Below are 18998 nucleotides of genomic sequence, written 5' to 3'. Positions count from 1 at the left end.
ATCCCAAAATATGTTCAAATCCGCCAAAATGCACTTAAAACTGCCAAATCTGGCAACACTGGAAGACACGCAGTTCTATTGTTGTTGATATTCGCCATTTTGGAAGCGCAAAATACCAGGATGCAAATTATGCAATGCCCGTATGTAATCAACTCTCCTGACGCGTAGCGAGTCGACCCCTGTAGCGTTCAGACGTCCCGTTTTATATCGGTGCTGCCCCGCAAACTAGCATTTACTCCGGAGTAAATTTCTTAAACCACCTCCCGAGCAGGGTTAGATTTGCACCGGTTTAAGCAGCTTTCAGGGGCGACACCGCTATAACTTTGTACCGTGTGAACGCTCTACCGGGGCAGCCCCGGTGCTACACCGGAGTAAAAGTTGCCGTGTGAACACCCAGGCGCCATACCATAAATCCGGGGACCCGGGTTCGATTCCGACCCGAGGTCATTTACCGATCCCTCCCTGTCTCTCTCCCGCTCATTTCCTGTCTCTACACTGTCCTATCCAATAAAGGTGAAAAAAAAGCCCAAAAAAAGGCAACAGGCATCAAACTACGTAGCTTCGTACGACCTGTATGCTTTCCCCTCTATTCTGACCTCATTTGACTGGCTACCTACACGACAAGTGCAACAGTTGGAAGGGTCAATTCTCTGCTCTTGGATCAACTCGCAACGCCTTGAGTGCTGAGTCGGGCTCTGTCAGCGTCTTCTTCATGAAGCCCATAGGATTTGAATTGAATCGGCGCTTGTAGCGCTAAAGCACGTTTAGTGGACACAGGCATCTAGGAATGGAACTGTGGAACATTCATCTGACAATGTTGACGTTGGTTTGGCCAGTTCAAATAACGAATGTATTTTTCGGTAGGCGTATGCACATACGCAAATCACTGAGCTCTTCAGTGAGTATACGGAAATTGCTGAGCTTTTCCAGTGGGCATACGGCGTATAGCTACCTGCGTATCACGTAGACTACACCACTGCTCTCAATGGAATAATAATAATGAAAAATTATGTTTCTGAGATAATACAATTTCTGAGACATAATTATAATAAACATTACATGTTTCTTCAACATTGCAATCTTCTAATAACACATGGCTGTCAAAAATTTTGTCTCCCCACACTCAGAATGAAAAAATACACCATGCATGGATGAAGCCAAGCTTTATTGGTTGACTTTTTTTTTGTAAAAATGCAAGATGCAGGATAATACGTACAATAAACCATGAATGTTGATCTTTGAGCCACGAAATCACAAGCCCAAGACCAGACTCGTACCATCACTGAATCCCTGCTTTCAATATTTCTCCAGATAAGAATGAAAAGGGAGAAAAAAAAGTTTTAAATTTGCATCAAAAATGAACATGCAGTTTACAGACATTCAGGATTACATCTAGTTATGAAAATAGTAAAATAATTTTAGAAAAGCAAGTGGGAATAATCTTTTGTTTTGTTTTTTAATTGAAGAGATATTTAATTTTTTGACTGGGGACATATTTAAAAAAAAAAAGTGATTCATGGATCATGAAACATTATATATATTCTTGAACATGTTTATTTTTAAAATGTTGTCCTCTGGTGTCATGTGATTGATTTTTCATGGAATATTTCACAGCTTGGCACAATGTGACAGTTTATATTCAATGATTTAGGACATGAGGCCACGCAGAGGTACATGATGACTTTAATGAAAAATGGGATCAAATTTTTTTTTGACAATATCATCAAGGTGAAGAGTTATAAGAAGATCCTTGACGCTGCAAGAGCAAAGAAAGCAGACAAAAGCTTGGAACTTGAACAAATGATTTGGTTTGGATTTAATTAAGAGCGTTAATTAACTGCACGCAACCTGTAAAAACTCTGGCACAAGTGAAATTTAGCACACGTTACATCGTCTAAAGTCAGTACTGGGCTGCGTTCCAATATTGTTTCTAATGTACCCTTGGACATTTCCTTTCTCAGATGAACTATCAAGTGTTGAAAGTTGAGGTGGACTTTGGTGTCGGATTCAGGAGCAGAATTTACCCACAATGCACTTAGACATGATGTCATGTTAAAAATAAAAATTAAAAAAAAAGCAGGATGAAGCTGGTTATAAATATAAACAGGAGCGACAGAGTCGAGAATATTTCAAAAATAGAAATCTGATGTCTCTAATGGAAATCTGATACGTGGCCATATATGGAGTTCCGCTACATGACACACCCAGTTGAGTGAACTATTTGAAAAGAGCACATTTATGCACTTGACTGGATGTATAGATATATACAGTATGTTGAAAAGATGTTAAATATGGGATATTTATTTTCACCATGACAATATATGATTATATGATGTTTATACACAGGTTGAATTTTGAAAACTAATTAAAACTACATTTATCGTGTTATTTATAATCATGAATTAGAATCATTTTCATTTTTCCATGGAGTCATTTTCTAAATTCTGCAGATTTTTAGTGATTGAATTACACGCCCTGAGTAGAACTCTAGTGTCAAATAAGTGAAGAAAAACCAAAACATATTCAACCAACTTCCTGTTTTACAACAAGCTTATGCCTGATAATAACCTATTAATAAAAAGATTAGTCATATGCATAAACTGTAGTAACCCATTCATCGGTATTACCTTATACAGTATTATTCATATCTACAGTATACATTAATTGTCTGTACATTTATGTTCACAACACTGACTGTCTGTACACTTCAGGAAGAAGGTTCTCTGAATATGTTTCTTGGTTCTACGTCTAACTAACTAACAGTATGAGAGTTTACCCTTCAAGGGATTCAAGCATGAGTGATTGAAATTCCATCTCTTTTCAGCAAATCAAATCATTTGACTCAGCTCAGGAAAAAAAAAAGTCAAGTCTTTCGCAAAAATATTTTGACCACTTTGTTAATGTTTTGAATTCACGCTAAGAAACGGCTCAGATGTTACAAAGATTAACATTACGCTGTAAAAGTAATGCCTTGAATACATCTCCCAAAAAAAAAAAAGAAAAAAAAAGGCTCATGTTTTCGAGTCGGCTCTGAACCTTCAGCAAAAAGAGTCGAATCTTTCTTTGAGTCAACTCGTTTTCAAATGCCACATCACTGAGACATGAGTTGAAGGTAAGATATTTATAGATATTAAAAGAAAAAAGTTGTCTTGTCCTTTTTGACATACCAACGTTGTTTGGATGATGAACGGTTCTTGATTTTGAAAGGAATTCTTCAAATTATACTAAAATGAAATCTCTCTGCTGTTAGGGCACTTTTTTATTTGACTCCCCTCCCACACACACACAAAAGAGTACATGTTCATATTTGGCCATATATCAGCTTTCCATTCAAAATTGGGTTTTCTGTTTTGCAATATTGCATTCCTGACCCCTGATGTAAATTTCCTCCCTTAGCGAGCCAGCGAGTCAATTTAGCAGTACATCGGTCATAGTTCAGTGACATTGTGCTTCAAGGTCAAGCGAATTCTGTTTCAAAAATCTGCTCCTTCCTACACATTCAGGAAAGTCAACAAGGGTGTGTTAAAACCAGTATTGGAACACAAGTCTGGACCCAGCAGGTTTTCACAAATGTCTGATGACAGCGTCAGGACAGAATTCTAGCCACTTGCACAATCGCTTCACACTGAGGCATGCACGGTTCTGCTCTCGAGCTCCGGCAGGAACTTTTTTTTTTTTTTTTTAAATGCATCGCAAGAATTACAGACATCATAATTACACACATTTTACAGTTCAGAGAGACACGGACTAACCTGAGCGTACGTACGGGCACGAGGAATTTATCTCTGTTGTTTATACAGCGTGTTCTTTAGCAAATGAGTCTCCGCTTAATGCCTTGCTTTGTGTTGTGTTCTATTTCATTAACATCCCTTTGAAGTACTGTAAATTTGCATCAGCCATTTTTTTGAACCCAACCCTGATCCAAACCCCATTCTCCGTGCGCCTTTCCTACATGCGCTCGGCCCTGTGCGCGTGGCGCAGGCGCGTTTGGGACGCAGCCTGTTTACTCGGCGCTGTCCCAATCCTTCTTGATCTGCAGGTTCCACTCCCAGGACAGGTGGTCCGTTTTGTCGTCGTCCGTAAAGTAGGACTTGATGTGGTAGTTCGCTCGGACGATCATGCCCTTGGGAGCCTCCTCTACCGGGGTGAGGAACTCGTGCTCCTCCACCCGTGGCCCATAGCTGCCCACCATGTACACGGCTTTATCCACTGTGAGAAAACAAGAATTAAAGTAGATGGTCTGTGACAGCAAGGTTCTGTATAGAAATGTGGGTGTGTCTTTGGATACACAAACTTCATTTATATGGAACCTAGATCTGGAAATTAGTGCACCTCGGTTCACCTTTGTGTGTGATCAGAATGTGGGTCTGTCTTTGAGTCCTTTTATGGAATTTTGAGCACCTCCAAGTGGGTGTGATTTGGGATGGGAATGGGCGTGTCTGAGAGTCCATCTATGAAAATTAGAGCACCTCTGCATTTCAACCAAAAATAAATCGGCTCAGAAGCTGAAAAGTTGGAACCAAAACATAGCTGGCTTTTCCAGCACAAACCGTGACGACATCAGTGGGTGTGTCATTAGTTTGGAGAGGAAGTGAAGAGCAGCAATGGAGAACAAAAATCAATCTGCAATAACAGAACAGAAGCTCGCAGGTAATCAATGCACACCGCCATCTTGCTCATACCGTTTACTCCCACTGTGCATCGTACAACGCTCTCCGTTCATGACACATATCCTTGATTACAATGGTTCCGCAATAAAAAGTGGTGAAAAAGCGGGCTGGCACCAAGATTCAAAGAATCCTGAACAGAACCGGTTCAAGAACCTGTTCCCTGTTGATCAGAAAAAGTGGTATTATTGGATGTGCCTTGGGGTGGGAATGCGGGCATGTTCTCAATCCAGATGTGCAATTCGAGCACCTTTTGGTGCGTGTGCTTCAGGACAGAAATGTTTTGGGACAGAATTGTTGAACATGTTGTTCAGGTCATATATGCAAATTAGAGCAGCTTTGAATGGGTGTGCCTTCGAATGGGAACGTGGGTGTGTCTCTGATTTCATATATTAAACAAAAACTAGACTGAGACTGTGATTGAAGTCACAGTAATTTGTGCTCACTCTGACAAACTGGGACATCTGGTCACCGTACCCTATAGATCTGGAACGGTAAGAGATAGAGAACGACGCTTTGTGAGGAAAAGTTGCGCCATGCCGCCCTGAACAAAATACAAAAATAAACTGATTGAAAAAATTCCATTTTTCATGGATCATTTCAGATCTGCCATCCGGATCACCACCAAAAAAAAAAAAAATCATCGCATATAGCGCCCTAAAAAACGTTTTGAGAATAATAATAATAGAGGAGAAAGATCCTGAGTTAGAGTAACAATTTGCACTAGCACTGCTCACGCAAATTAATTAGTGCACCTCAGAGACAGCGTGTCTTCGGATGGGAATGTGGGCGTGTATTTTCGTCCAGAGAAAATACATTTGGACTCCGTTCAGACTGCACCCTGAAACGACCCATATCCGATTTTTTTGCCCATATGTGACCTGTATCCGATTTGTTATTGACAATCTGAACGACACAGATCCGATTTTTTCACATGCGACCCAGGCCGCTTGGATATGTGGTCCTAAATCCGATGCATATCCGATATTTTCACATGCGACTGCAGTCTGACCAGACAGGTCCCGTTCATGCGACCTACACGTCATCAACAAGAGACAAACGTCACTATTCTGCGTTGGCTAATCCCGCCTCTTTGGTGGAAAACAACAACATTTATACAGTTTTCAGAATTTAAATAGACTTTTATAGAATTGATCAAGCTAATGGTGGATTTGGTAGGGACCTGGATGTTAAACCATCCTGTATTACAAGATTATAAGATTGTTCTGGAAATTTCCAGTAATTTGACACCTTCAATCTCATTAGTCTGCTGCCCACATTAATCAGATTATTGTGTGAGTTCCGCCGCCGCCGCCACAAAAACCACATCGCCAGGTCTCGCCTCATCTCCATAGCAAACTGCACTGGTGTTTCTGCACCTTGAGCCAGCGCTGAGAGAAGTTGCAGAATTCAGCTGGCTATAAACAATCTAAATAAACATTTATAAAAATGTAGAAAAAAAAGTTTATTAATATGACGAAATAAATATGTGCAAATTATGAAGCCTGAATTAAGTTTGGTAATACAGCGGCCGTATCCCAAATGACTGCCTACTGAAGCTCGAGTGCACTATATAGAGTTTAAAAATCCATTACTTCCTAGTAACATGTAGTGCACTTATATAGAAATTAGAGAGACATTTAGGAGTCAACCCTCGTTAACAGGCTGCACGTTTTCATTTCAGTTCAGAAACAAAAACACACACGAGACCTCACACTTTAACACTAACCAGATAATTAAACAAACAAACAAACAAAAAAGAAATCATTAAACATGAAGAGTGCGCTATTTTTTGTTTACGTATTACGTACGTAGATGTGCTTATTACGTGTCAATTTGCGCATGCGGGACACTTTTGGGTCGTTTTCTGTTCATACTGGAGATCGCATACAAGTCTCATATAATTGGTAATGTGAACGGCCGAACAAAAAAATCGGATTTCACAACAAATCGGATATGGGTCGTTTCAGATTGCAGTCTGAACGTAGTGTTGAACGTGAAAAATGTACAAAGTGCAAAGACGTTTTTGAAGAACCGAAAACGTTGCTGGAAAAATCAGAGGCGGTGTGTTCAAATGCATGAGTTATTGCATCACAAAATTTACGAGGCAAATATGCAAATGTATTCCACCTGTTATAAATTCAAAGGAAAGGGGCGGGGCATAGCTGGAGGCATTTGTTATTTGTATATCTACAGAATCTGGGTTTCTTGATGAAGGTAAACGTGTCGGTATGTTGGTTTTTTTTTCTTTTTCCTTTGTCTGATGACATTTTTGTGATAAAAAAAGAACGCTTGCATGAAAGATGAGAATATTTCCCAGATGTGCAATAAATACAGACTGAACAGGATAACAATTATAATAATAATTATTATTGTTATTATTACAACATGGATGACATATGTAGATGAATAAATTACAAATAAATTCTATACTAGTCCAGTCTTACAGAGCCATCTTGGCTCCAACTAAAATCTTCCTGTTGCACGAATCCATGTTCATGCTCTTACCTCGAATTCCTTTCCTGTAAGTCAGATGCACGTATTTCAGCCCAGACACGATCTCCTTGTTGACCTGATGGAGCAAAAACACAAAGAAATATAAACATAATTTAAATTTACATTCATTCTACGCTGCTCGTTGTGGTGGCAAGACTTGACCGATCACTAAATGCCGCTCCTATTGCAGCAACGTGTTCCTGTTTACTTTGCGTTCCGTCTGTTCCACACGACATGCCTGCGACAGTACGGTATTGTATTTATTGCATTATTGTTTGGCGTGTATTTATTTTATCAGGGCCTTGTGTAGCCCTGTAGTAACACATCAGAGCCACCGGAGGGCCTCACAGTGAATCACAGGGATCCTTGGGCTCCAGGGTTGCCAAGTTCAGAGCCTATTGTTTTCTCCACCAATTATCAAACCGAGATGGGAAAAGGGCTTTGGATGACAGAAATCATTTAGTTTAGATATTATTCAAGCTCAGTCTGTGACTAGGCTGAAAAAGATGATTAAAAAATGCTGCTCTTGTTCACTAATACTTGTATAAACCACGAGTGAAAGAATTTCTTCCAAAATAACTGTGAGGTGATATCCACATGGTGTTTGGTCCCTTCTTTAAATTATTCATCTTGGATTGAACAATGTGTTGATGAATAAAACATAGTGTCGATATTATTGACGCTCAGGTTGGAAATTGATAATAAATAATTCCTATCTGGCAAACCAAGGCTCTTGTTCACTATAATTTCTCTGACATGAATTTAATTTATTTGTCTTTTTTATATTTCTGAGAGACTGTATGTCCAGGCTTTTTCATTTCAAACTGATGGTGATTTGCTTATCAAACATGTCAAAAAACATTTCGTAGAAATGCTTTGGGAAAAAAAAAGAATTACAAAAAAAGTGGCTGTGTGTCTAATTTCGCAACCTGAAATATTTATGGAACAAGATTTCTGGACAGCAGAAGCTTTGACCAGCGCTTTCTGTTCTTTCTGAGGACTTCTCAAGGAAACTGTGAACCCCGTGTTTAGTCACGTGTTTCGTGGCTGGTGCTGTATTTTTGTTGTTCCTGTGAGAAGTTAGCAGTTGCGTCCCGTCCTGATGACGGTATTCGCGTGAAAGTTGAAGCTTTTTTTAAATTTTGGCTGCCACTGATGATCACGTGTTAATTTTCAAGATTAATTTGCAAGTTCTTCACGGTGGCATTTTTCCTTTCAGGACAGAGGAAGATTTAAGAGAAGAGACTCGTTGTGAAAAGGTTCAGAACTGAGGTACTCGGTTGAGGACAAATGTTAATGATCGAATCAGCCATGTTTTCGAGCATCGTTCTGCTTCACCTTAAAGTGGATCTTCACTCGGTAATCCACGCCCTCCTTCATGGTGAAGTTCTGTTTCTTCAAAGCCTCAAGGTCACCTAAATTTAAAAAGAAAAAAAAAGAAAACCATGATAAGTGCTATCATTCAATCTCCTTCTGTAGTAACCGAAGACGAAAAGAACCGAGATCAGAGATCGATAGCTTTATAATAAACGTGAGCCTTCGACTTTGCGAGTGCATCTCAGGGTTCAGTCGGGTTCAGAGTAAAAAGCCTCCTTGCAACAGAGCAAATGCTGTTATCAATTTATCACTCGAATTTGCCTCTAAGTGCTTTATAATGGATTCTGGGAGAGCTGAGATGGACTGGAAAATAGAGGCAGAGGAATGATAAAGAGATTGCAAGCCAAACAATGAGGATATCATGGAAGATGATCTAGTAATGTTATTATTATTAAAAAAAAATGTAGTAACAGTGTACTTAAGGGGCGTGTTCATAGGGCGACCTGACGTACAGACATAAATCCTGAATGACGGCTGACACGAACTTACATTCTATAAAGTCTGCTTTCTTCCAAGTTTCCTTTCAACACCTGAGTCTGATGACATAAGGACAATTGTGAAGACATGTGTCATGTAATATGATGCTTTCGAGGCTGAAAAGACTGCCAGAACTCAGCACTGAATGAGAACACTGACACGAATGGCTGTTTTATTTTAACTTTTTTAAAAGTGGCAATTCTTTTTGCTGTTTATCAGATTCTTCAGAAAAGTAAGAACTTTTGTGAAGATCAGAGACTTGTGAAAAGGTAAAAACTCGGGAAAAGCGGAGACTCAGGAAAGGCAGGGACTCAGGGAAAGCAGAAATTCGTTAAAGGCAGGGACTCGAGGAAAGCAGGGACTCGGGGGGGGGGGAAGCAGGGAATCAGTAAAGCAGGGACTCAGGGAAAGGCAGGTACTCGGGGGGAGGGGAGCAGGGAATCTGTAAAGCAGGGACTCAGGGAAAGGCAGGGACTCGGGGGGGCCGGGAATCTGTAAAGCAGGGACTCAGGGAAAGGCAGGGACTTAGGGAAAGGCAGGGACTCGGGGGGGAGCAGGGAATCTAAAGCAGGGACTCAGGGAAAGGCAGGGACTCAGGGAAAGGCAGGGAATCTGTAAAGCAGGGACTCAGGGAAAGGCAGGGACTCAGGGAAAGCAGAAATTCGTTAAAGGCAGGGACTTGAGGAAAGCAGGGACTCGGGGGGGGAAGCAGGGAATCAGTAAAGCAGGGACTCAGGGAAAGGCAGGGACTCGGGGGGGGAAGGGAATCTGTAAAGCAGGGACTCAGGGAAAGGCAGGGACTTAGGGAAAGGCAGGGACTCGGGGGGGAGCAGGGAATCTAAAGCAGGGACTCAGGGAAAGGCAGGGACTCAGGGAAAGGCAGGGAATCTGTAAAGCAGGGACTCAGGGAAAGGCAGGGACTCAGGGAAAGGCAGGGAATCTGTAAAGCAGGGACTCAGGGAAAGGCAGGGACTCGGGGAAAGCAGAAATTCGTTAAAGGCAGGGACTTGAGGAAAGCAGGGACTCGGGGGGGGGAAGCAGGGAATCAGTAAAGCAGGGACTCAGGGAAAGGCAGGGACTCGAGGGGGGCAGGGAATCTGTAAAGCAGGGACTCAGGGAAAGGCAGGGACTCAGGGAAAGGCAGGGACTCGGGGGGGAGCAGGGAATCTAAAGCAGGGACTCAGGGAAAGGCAGGGACTCAGGGAAAGGCAGGGAATCTGTAAAGCAGGGACTCAGGGAAAGGCAGGGACTCGGGGGGGAGCAGGGAATCTGTAAAGCAGGGACTCAGGGAAAGGCAGGGACTCAGGGGGGAGAAGCAAGGACTCAGGGGAACAGGCAATCTGTAAAGCAGGGACTCAGGGAAAGGCAGGAACTTGGGGGGGGGGGAGCAGGAATCTGTAAAGCAGGAACTCCGGGAAAGGCAGGAACTCGGGGGGGGGGGGGGGGGGGGGGGAGCAGGGACTCGGGGAAAGGCAGGGACTCGGGGAAAGGCAGGGACTCGGGGGGGGAAGCAGGAACTCAGGGAAAGGCAGGAACTCGGGGAAAGGCAGGAACTCAGGGAAAGGCAGGAACTCGGGGGGGAAAAGCAGGGAATCGGTAAAGCAGGGACTCGGGAAAAGCAGAGATTTGTGAAATGCAGGGATTCAGGAAAAGCAAGGACTCAGGATAAGCAGGGACTCGGGGGGGAAAGTGGGGAGTTAAGTGAAAATTGTGGAAAAGAAGGTACACATGCAAATATCCAGAGATGTGAACTGCAGCTTTATCACACGTCCTCAGGAATCCTGACATGAATAACACAAATTACACAATTGGAGTGCTCAGCCTTGACATAGTGGATTCTCCTGCCCTTATTCTCGTGAAATATTCAGGTGTTCAGACGTGAACTCGCTCAAAGGATTCAATTAAGGGCTGTGAAATAAGGACATGCTTCCAGCTGCTGTAATCTGTCCATCAGCTGTGCTCTGGCCACATCGCAGTGGTGAGTGTTTGTGAAGCCTCCAGCCACACAAACAACTACACACACACCTCATCGGTGGACACACACTCCAACCATCAGCTCAGCCACATCTGTCAGAACGCCTGCGGTCGTTTTCCATTCCACCGGCTGCCCCCTTCATCGGCTGTCACTTAGAGCAATGCTCTCAGCGTGTCTGACTGCATCGGATCACGGCTTACTAATGCAGTCCATCTTCTGAAGATGGAAATCCCACACGGAGGGTTTAGTGTGTCGCAAGCAGCCGGGTGTGCATCAGCGCTCGCTTCACAACGCTGCAGAACTCTAATCTGTGCCATGTATATTGTCATGAATTAAATAACAATGCACTTTTCTGACATATTCATGACTCCATGGAAAGGCAGTTTTACAAGCTTCAGCTCTGCTGTAACAGTGACAGTTTACTGAAGAGGAAGTCAGATGACTGCGAGTGTGTTTCCGGTCTGAGCGTCGCAGCAGCCGTAGATTCACTTCTTGTTTTCACTTGCAGGTGAAATCTCATATCCTCTTGTAATTCTTTCTGCTGGTTTAGATCTTCTCTTTACTGAACATGACTGCCTAGCAACCAGATGACCTTTCACCTGCCGAGGACTCCCTCGAGGGGACCAAAAACTAAATCTGAAGGACGTCCGCAATCCTTCATCTGCCCCCCACCACCACCACCTCAGGTTCAAAGCAGTCCACAGGGGTGCATGATTGATTTGTGGTGCATGACTCCACCCACACGTGACTTGCTGGTATGGGATTGGTCTCCTGAAGAATGACATCATCCCTCCAGAGCACTCATTAAAATGCACCGTTGCGCTGCTGGGTTCTGTCGGACTCAGGTCGGACCCAGCGCCATCGCAAGAGCTGGAAACTGGTTCATGTCTGGTGCGTGTGTGTGTTGATGCAAATCAGGGTACATAAGGGAGTGAAGCCAGAGGTCCACCACCAAGACAGTGATCAGACACTAAGACAGGATTTTATTCATAAGACGCAAGAAAGAAAGTAAAATTGCTTCCAATATTTCAAGATTAAGTCATCAAAATATATTCAACCTCCACCATCAATATTACAAGATCTTTCATTGATTTTTCAATAATATTTTGTACATTTGTTATATATTTTCTGAAAATATTTTGATGTCGGCAAAATATTCTCAATTCTTATCCATAGAGGAGACTTTTTCCATGGAATAAAAACACGCGTTCTATTCCCTTCTCGCGGGTTTATTGATAGCATGCAATATCGTTAGCATATCGCTTATCCTACGTGTATTACGTCACTCTACCCAATGGAAAATGAGCGTTGAAGATGGTTTACGATATTGCATGGTTGTCAAGACAACATGACGTCACACGTCGGCGCTGATGCGAATATCCAGTGAGAAAGTTTTCTGCTGCGCATGCGCACAAGCATTTCTTTGTTCGCCGGGAAAGAGAAAGACGCGTTGAACACTCAAAAGGCTACTAAAATTTCATTAGATATTCTTCACACAAATTTACAAGAGAAAAACATACCAACGGACATCAAAAAACAGGAAAAGAGACACGTCGGAGACGTAAAACGTCCGTGCTGTGACAATTTGTAAACAAACATGGCTGCCAGGTTTGCTTCGTTAAATACGGAAGATTTTGAGAGAATTTTGAAAGAGAAAGGTGCGTTCAACGCCTGAAAGGAATGTGTATGCATAATAATAATAATAATAATAATAATAATAATAATAATATTGGCTGGCTTTTTTCGTGGTCTATCAGATATATTCCATTCAGATACTCGTCTTCGACTTGTTCATGCGAGCTGAATGGAATATATCTGATATACCACTCGACGCCAGCCAATATTATTTAAATATACTAACTACCAACATAGCCTTTTTTATTCATTAAAATACATCTTTTCTTTTATTTTATCCAAAACTCAGACAGAACTGTATTATTCTCGGACTTTGATTTCATTCATCTCTCTGAATATCCATTTTTCAAATTCTTTGAAGAAAAGTTGTGGCAAATTGTCCAAGTTTATGACATGGATAATTATAATACAAAGGTTTCGAGGTAACTCATATCTCCAGTGGTTTCAGGTTGAATTGATGATCTTGTACATATACAGTAATTATATCCCTCGCTGAGGTGTTCATTCTAGAATCAAGTCTTTCTCACCTGTTAAATCCATCGTGATGGGTCCAGGAGCTTGATCACATATCAGCGACAGTCTCGTCACCTGAACATTAGGAACACTGGGATCTGAGACGGAAAGAAAAAAAAAACAAACCATGTCTAATCGTGAATCACTCTTCAGCCACTGATCAGCAACATTCATGATGTCGCGATACTAAAGGAATACTCCAGTGATTTTTCACCTTATCTCACAGCATATGAAGCAGATGTGAGGACCACATTCATGAAGTCCTTTGGCAAAAAAAAAAAATCATAATAATCTGTTTACTCCAAAAATCACCAACAATGGAAGTCCAAGGTTGGCGCTTGAATTTCGTTAAAGCATTTCTTTGGAATAGTTTCCTGAATTTTTAAGTCGAAAATATTTGTGTACACTGTAAAATATAATAAGTTGACTTTACTTTAAAAAAATATGCAAAGTCGTTGCCTCAAAAAAAGTCATTTATGTTGATTTAGATAAATTAGATTGGGTTAACTTATTTTTTGTGAGTTTGCAGTACTCAAATTAACTTAGATTAGTTTGATTACATTAACTTATTTATTGTGAGTTTGCAGTACTCATCTTATATAATTTTGATTACATTAACTTATTTATTTTAAGTTTACAGGACTCAAATCAATGGCTTTCAGATATCTTTTTTCATAAATTTAACTTAATATTCATGAATTGTGAAAGCTTAATTCTCTAGTTTTACTCATCCTTCATATTGAGGCCAATTTAACTTTAATTTTCTTGACCAAAGAGTTTTGCGAAAGACAATAGGACACATGCTAATTTAATAAAAAAAAAAAAAAAAACACAATACAAGGTAATGAGCCCCCAAACAAAATGAATGGTGAACACATTGGATTTACTTTGCAATTAACATTTATTTTAAATGCTAAACAACGCATCATTTAAGGCTCTGGAAACATGTTCCACTTTTGTTAATCCTGGTGCATGTGCTGAAAAGACCGCGCGTAGATGGGGCAGGTCTGCGCATGTCTAAACACAACGCCCAAAGGACTCTGGGACAATAAATTATATTTTCTAATTTAACTGAAGTGGAGTACACTAAGTTAAGCGTGTTCTCCAACTTGAAATTAGCAGTTATTTATTTAATATTAGTGTTGACAACAGGTTGATGATTTCTAAGTTTGATTCACTAATCATTTCTAATTAATTTGAATATTTGCATTTACAGTGTACAAGTCTCCATCTGCGAATTTACACTTTGTTTAGTTGTGCGGCTGTGATCGTGTCCCAAGACTAAACCTTCAAGAAAGTGTAAAGTAACCTGAATCAACATTGACTCAAAAACTTGTAACCTGGCCTGTTCTGCCCCTCGGACCTGCTTGATCCATCCTGGTGCCCTGTGTCTGGTCGGAGTTTTATCGCACCGCTCCTGTGAAGGACGGCCCCATGAGGACAGTTGAGGGTTATACCTGTTAAAACTGTTAATATTATAGTCAGGCTGTCTGTTGTTGCCCAAATGAGGATGGGTTCCCTTTTGAGTCTGGTTCCTCTCGAGGTTTCTTCCTCATGTCGTCTGAGGGAGTTTTTCCTTGCCACCGTCGCCACAGGCTTCATCATTGGGGATAGATTAGGGATAAAATTAGCTCATGTTTTCGGTCGTTCAGATTCAGTAAAGCTGCTTTGCGACAATGTTTATTGTTAAAAGCGCTATACAAATAAACTTGATTTGATTTGTAACCATGTTCTCTCATTGATGTTGGCTGTGTTCTTCCAGTTTACTGCTATTACTTTCTTTGCACTCATTAATCCTATGGATATTGCTTTCTTCTTAAAGGGTGGCCATTGCATATTGTCCATGTAGTTAAAAATGCATAGCATGGGGTCTATGTTAATCTTCTCATTAGTAATTTTTGACAGGTTTAATATAACTTTTCCCCAGAATATTTGCAGTTGAGGGCATTCCCATATCATGTGGAAGTAAGTTCCTTTACCAATATTGCAATGCCAACATCTATCTTTATTTATAGGTATACCGTAGGTATCGCTTAGATACCACCAGAAATGGGACTGAGAGCTACAACACTTATTCAACCCTTGAAGCATATCTTGTTTTACAAACCTTTTTTTTTCTTTGATTGACCAAAGACTTAACTGAAGAAATCTGTATATATTGTGTGTTACCCCCGAGCAGAGAAAACTTAATAAAAAAAAAAGTAACCTGAATCACTTTTTACTTTATTGATCCAATTCTGGAACGTTCTATCAAAGTCGATAAGAACAAATTCTAAAAGTTTGTCTCATCCTCGCACCTTTTTTTTTTGTTCTTGTTTTAACAGCTATAAGTTTTGAACAGTCGCATATTTCATATCAGTTTAATCATTAAAATTCAACAATTGCCCTTCGACTTCCTTTTTTCAGTGCAGAGAAACATGCTGAGATTCTCATTTACAATAATCTCACACACACACACACACACACACCCCAGATCCAGCACAGAGAGTTCAGGTAGAAAAACAGCAGCGTATTCACTTCATGTTCTCAGAAATCACCGACCCATCTCTCAGGTCTAACAGGGACGGTGATAAAGCAACCGAGCACACAGATCTGTCCCACACATCACCCAGCTCACTCGGGTGTGTTTTTGCTGCAATGGGAGTTCCCTAAACGCCTTTATACATTCATCACATTGTTCTGAGAGCTGAGATAAGCCTCAAATGGAGTGTTTGTGGAACAGAGAAAGAATACACAGTGTTTCGGAGAGAGACGCGTTCATCATTACGGGCAACGCATGATCATTAATAACTTTTTGGTGCTTCACTGACAGAAATGGACTTCCAGTAATTTAATACCTGCACTTCACTTGTACTAATTTACACGAGCGAGGTCTGTTTCTTTTGTAAATAAAAAATTAATTAATCTGCAATTGAACCACCTTTAAAGCTGGACAGATTAATTTCTCTTCCCGTGTACAGAGCGTCCTGAGCCTGCAGAGCGAGTCCGTTTCTTTAATTGGCTACTTTGCAATGCTTTCCAGCTTATTATCGGATTATTTCTCTGCTTTCTACAGGGACCCGTGGTACACTTTAGCCAATATAACCTTCAGGAGGTTTAAACCTCTCATAATGAATGTATGGGCTCACACTGATGCTGCATTACTGATGTGAGCGATACTTAGAACCAGCCTTGGATGTGTTCACATGCAAAAACGAACTGCATCGGCCACCCACGATGATTTATTGCTCTGTCACAGTCCATATATTACTCCCAGGAAAATCGGGTGACAAATTAATAGACATCAAAAAGAGCTGTGGTGAATTTGCAGAGTCGTTGCTCATCGGGGAAATGACTGAGCGGAAACCCGGAGCGTCTGAGCTCTTTGGAGCAAGTTTTTTGGTTTCATATTTTATATATGTCATCAGATACTGATGACACAACTTTAGGCATTATTTGTTGGGCACTATAAATTTTTCATATCCTGGTTGTAACTGTCATCTTTGGATATCTTGGCTTTCCAATTTATCTTTAAAGGTCCCATGGCATGAAATTTTCACTTTCTGAGGTTTTTTAACGTTAAAATGAGTTCCCCTGACCTTCTTAAGTCACCCCAGTGGCTAGAAATTTCATAATGTGTAAACCAAACTATGCCCAACATTTGAGAATGGCGCATCAAAACGGCGCGTTGATAAGCTCTTCCCTTTACTACGTCAGCAAGGGAGATGATCCCCACGCCCCCCCTCTGGATTCCCACCCACTGTATGGATTGCCCCGCCCAGTTGTAGTGAGGAGACCATAGAGGACACAACAACATGGCATCACCTAAGCGAGCGAAACATGGAAGTTGCGCTGTACATGGATGTGACAACACAGAAAAGAGTCTGTTTTTACTGCCGACGGGAGAGCCCCTGAAGACGCAGTGGCTTAATTTTATTTACTTCAATAATACGCCGTCGAGTCTACCTAAGACGGTGTATGTTTGTCGGAAGCATTTTCCTGAGGAATGTTTCCACAACTTGGGACAGTACAGGGCAGGTTTTGCACATCAACTGTCACTGAAGCCTGGGTCCGTACCAAGCATCCCTGCCGCATCAGCAACAAACACCGAACAAGTAAGTGTATAACTGGTCGTTTTGCCATGATTTAAAATCGGTGCGTTAGCCTAGCAATGGCTACATTAGCTGTGCAGCTAACCGCTTCCTGCAGTTAGCCAGGTAATCTGCGCTACAAGACTAAAGAGCATGCAGCATGCTGTTAAACTGAGTTTAGTCTGGAAATTGACTGTAACTTATGAGCTTATGTTTGACTATTGCTCCGCAATGCATGTCTTCTGTTGGATAAGCGCTATGTTGCTGTAGTTGCTGCTTCTATCCTCTTTGGTTATGGAGTGCGTGTTCAAGCCTAGGGTATTATACGTTCGTAAACTACCACTCCGAACACTCTCACTCTCTGTTCTCTGTGTCACGTTGAGTTTACGAAAGGAGTCCGAGGGAGAACGGGGTTTTGTCTTAGCAGCATGGCTACAGGCGCTGATAGCAGCGAGTATGTGTGTGCGCTGCTTGGTCAAGCCCCTCCCCCTCCCCCCATGGCCCACCCCCACCCTCTACCCTTCCCCGCCTCCTGCTTCTCATTAGCAAAACGACGCACTGGGAAAAGCGCTGAAATGGGGCTTTCTCCCAGGAGGCTATATTTACGTGCTGAGGGTTCATTTCGAGAAAGGCTGCGGATATAACATCCGGAAACCTCCACGAGCCCGTTTAAAGCATCAACAAACCACCATGCCATGGGACCTTTAATGTCGACTCCTGGCTGAGGCTAAATGTGCAAAGATCCCAAGATTCCTTTTTTTTTTTTATCTGTGCAAAGATGGCAAATATTCTCTGTCCAATTTAGTTCTCTCTGAATACAATTGCAACAAACTGAAATGAATGAATAGGGGGAAATAATTCATCTCATCTCATCTCATTATCTCTAGCCGCTTTATCCTTCTACAGGGTCGCAGGCAAGCTGGATCCTATCCCAGCTGACTACGGGCGAAAGGCGGGGTACACCCTGGACAAGTCGCCAGGTCATCACAGGGCTGACACATAGACACAGACAACCATTCACACTCACATTCACACCTACGCTCAATTTAGAGTCACCAGTTAACCTAACCTGCATGTCTTTGGACTGTGGGGGAAACCGGAGCACCCGGAGGAAACCCACGCGGACACGGGGAGAACATGCAAACTCCACACAGAAAGGCCCTCACCGGCCACGGGGCTTGAACCCAGGACCTTCTTGCTGTGAGGCAACAGCGCTAACCACTACACCACCGTGCCGCCGGAAATAATTCAATAAAAATAATAATAATAAACTATTCCTGCTCACCTCTGTTGGACTCTTTAGACTCACGCAAAACAACTTCTGGACACCTTCAAGGTATTCTGCTCCTCACTTTGGGAATATGAGAACTGCTTTTTTCATCAATTTTTGTGTGACGTGAAGCTGTAACAAGTACTAAGTTTATTGTTGAGATGTTTACTGTTCGCTAATCGGTATGGGAAAATCTGCCTCTTATAACTCTGAGACTGAATTAAGTTCCATTCCAGCCATGGGTAAGATTTCTGCAGAGATTATTCTGTGATCTGGTCCTCTCTGAGTCAATTTAAAAAAAAAAAATTCCCAGTCTTTCTGAAGGCCTGATAGTTGCTGCGTCTTCCAATTGATTTTGAATTTGAACTCCTGGCTGGCTCACCAAACGTGAACGTGAACTCCTGGCTGGCTCACCAAAAATGTACAGCTGCTTCAAACCTGTCCCTACAGATTTATTCCAGGAATATCTGTACAAGAATTTCTACCATGAACTTTGGCACACTCAAGGTTTTCATCCC

At 41.7% G+C, this 18998-nt stretch overlaps 1 protein-coding gene across 1 annotated transcript in view; it reads right to left on the bottom strand.

The window, feature by feature from the left end:
* Window positions 1-1148: 1148 nt before the first annotated feature.
* The window catches only part of arhgdig (Rho GDP dissociation inhibitor (GDI) gamma), a 36776-nt gene continuing 18926 nt past the window's right edge, over window positions 1149-18998 (bottom strand). Inside the window, exons 3-6 of the mRNA XM_060901115.1 lie at window positions 13155-13238; window positions 8502-8578; window positions 7176-7239; window positions 1149-4209 (exon numbers count right to left, since the gene is read on the bottom strand). Coding sequence (XP_060757098.1) covers window positions 4004-4209; window positions 7176-7239; window positions 8502-8578; window positions 13155-13238 — 431 coding nt within the window. The 3' untranslated portion in view covers window positions 1149-4003. The remainder of the gene's footprint in view (window positions 4210-7175; window positions 7240-8501; window positions 8579-13154; window positions 13239-18998) is intronic.

The sequence above is a fragment of the Neoarius graeffei genome, chromosome 20, assembly GCF_027579695.1.
Source record: "Neoarius graeffei isolate fNeoGra1 chromosome 20, fNeoGra1.pri, whole genome shotgun sequence".
In the NCBI taxonomy this organism is placed as follows: Eukaryota; Metazoa; Chordata; class Actinopteri; order Siluriformes; family Ariidae; genus Neoarius; species Neoarius graeffei.
The sequence above is the reverse complement of the archived record's forward strand: the minus strand, read 5'-3'. Positions and strand labels throughout refer to the sequence as shown.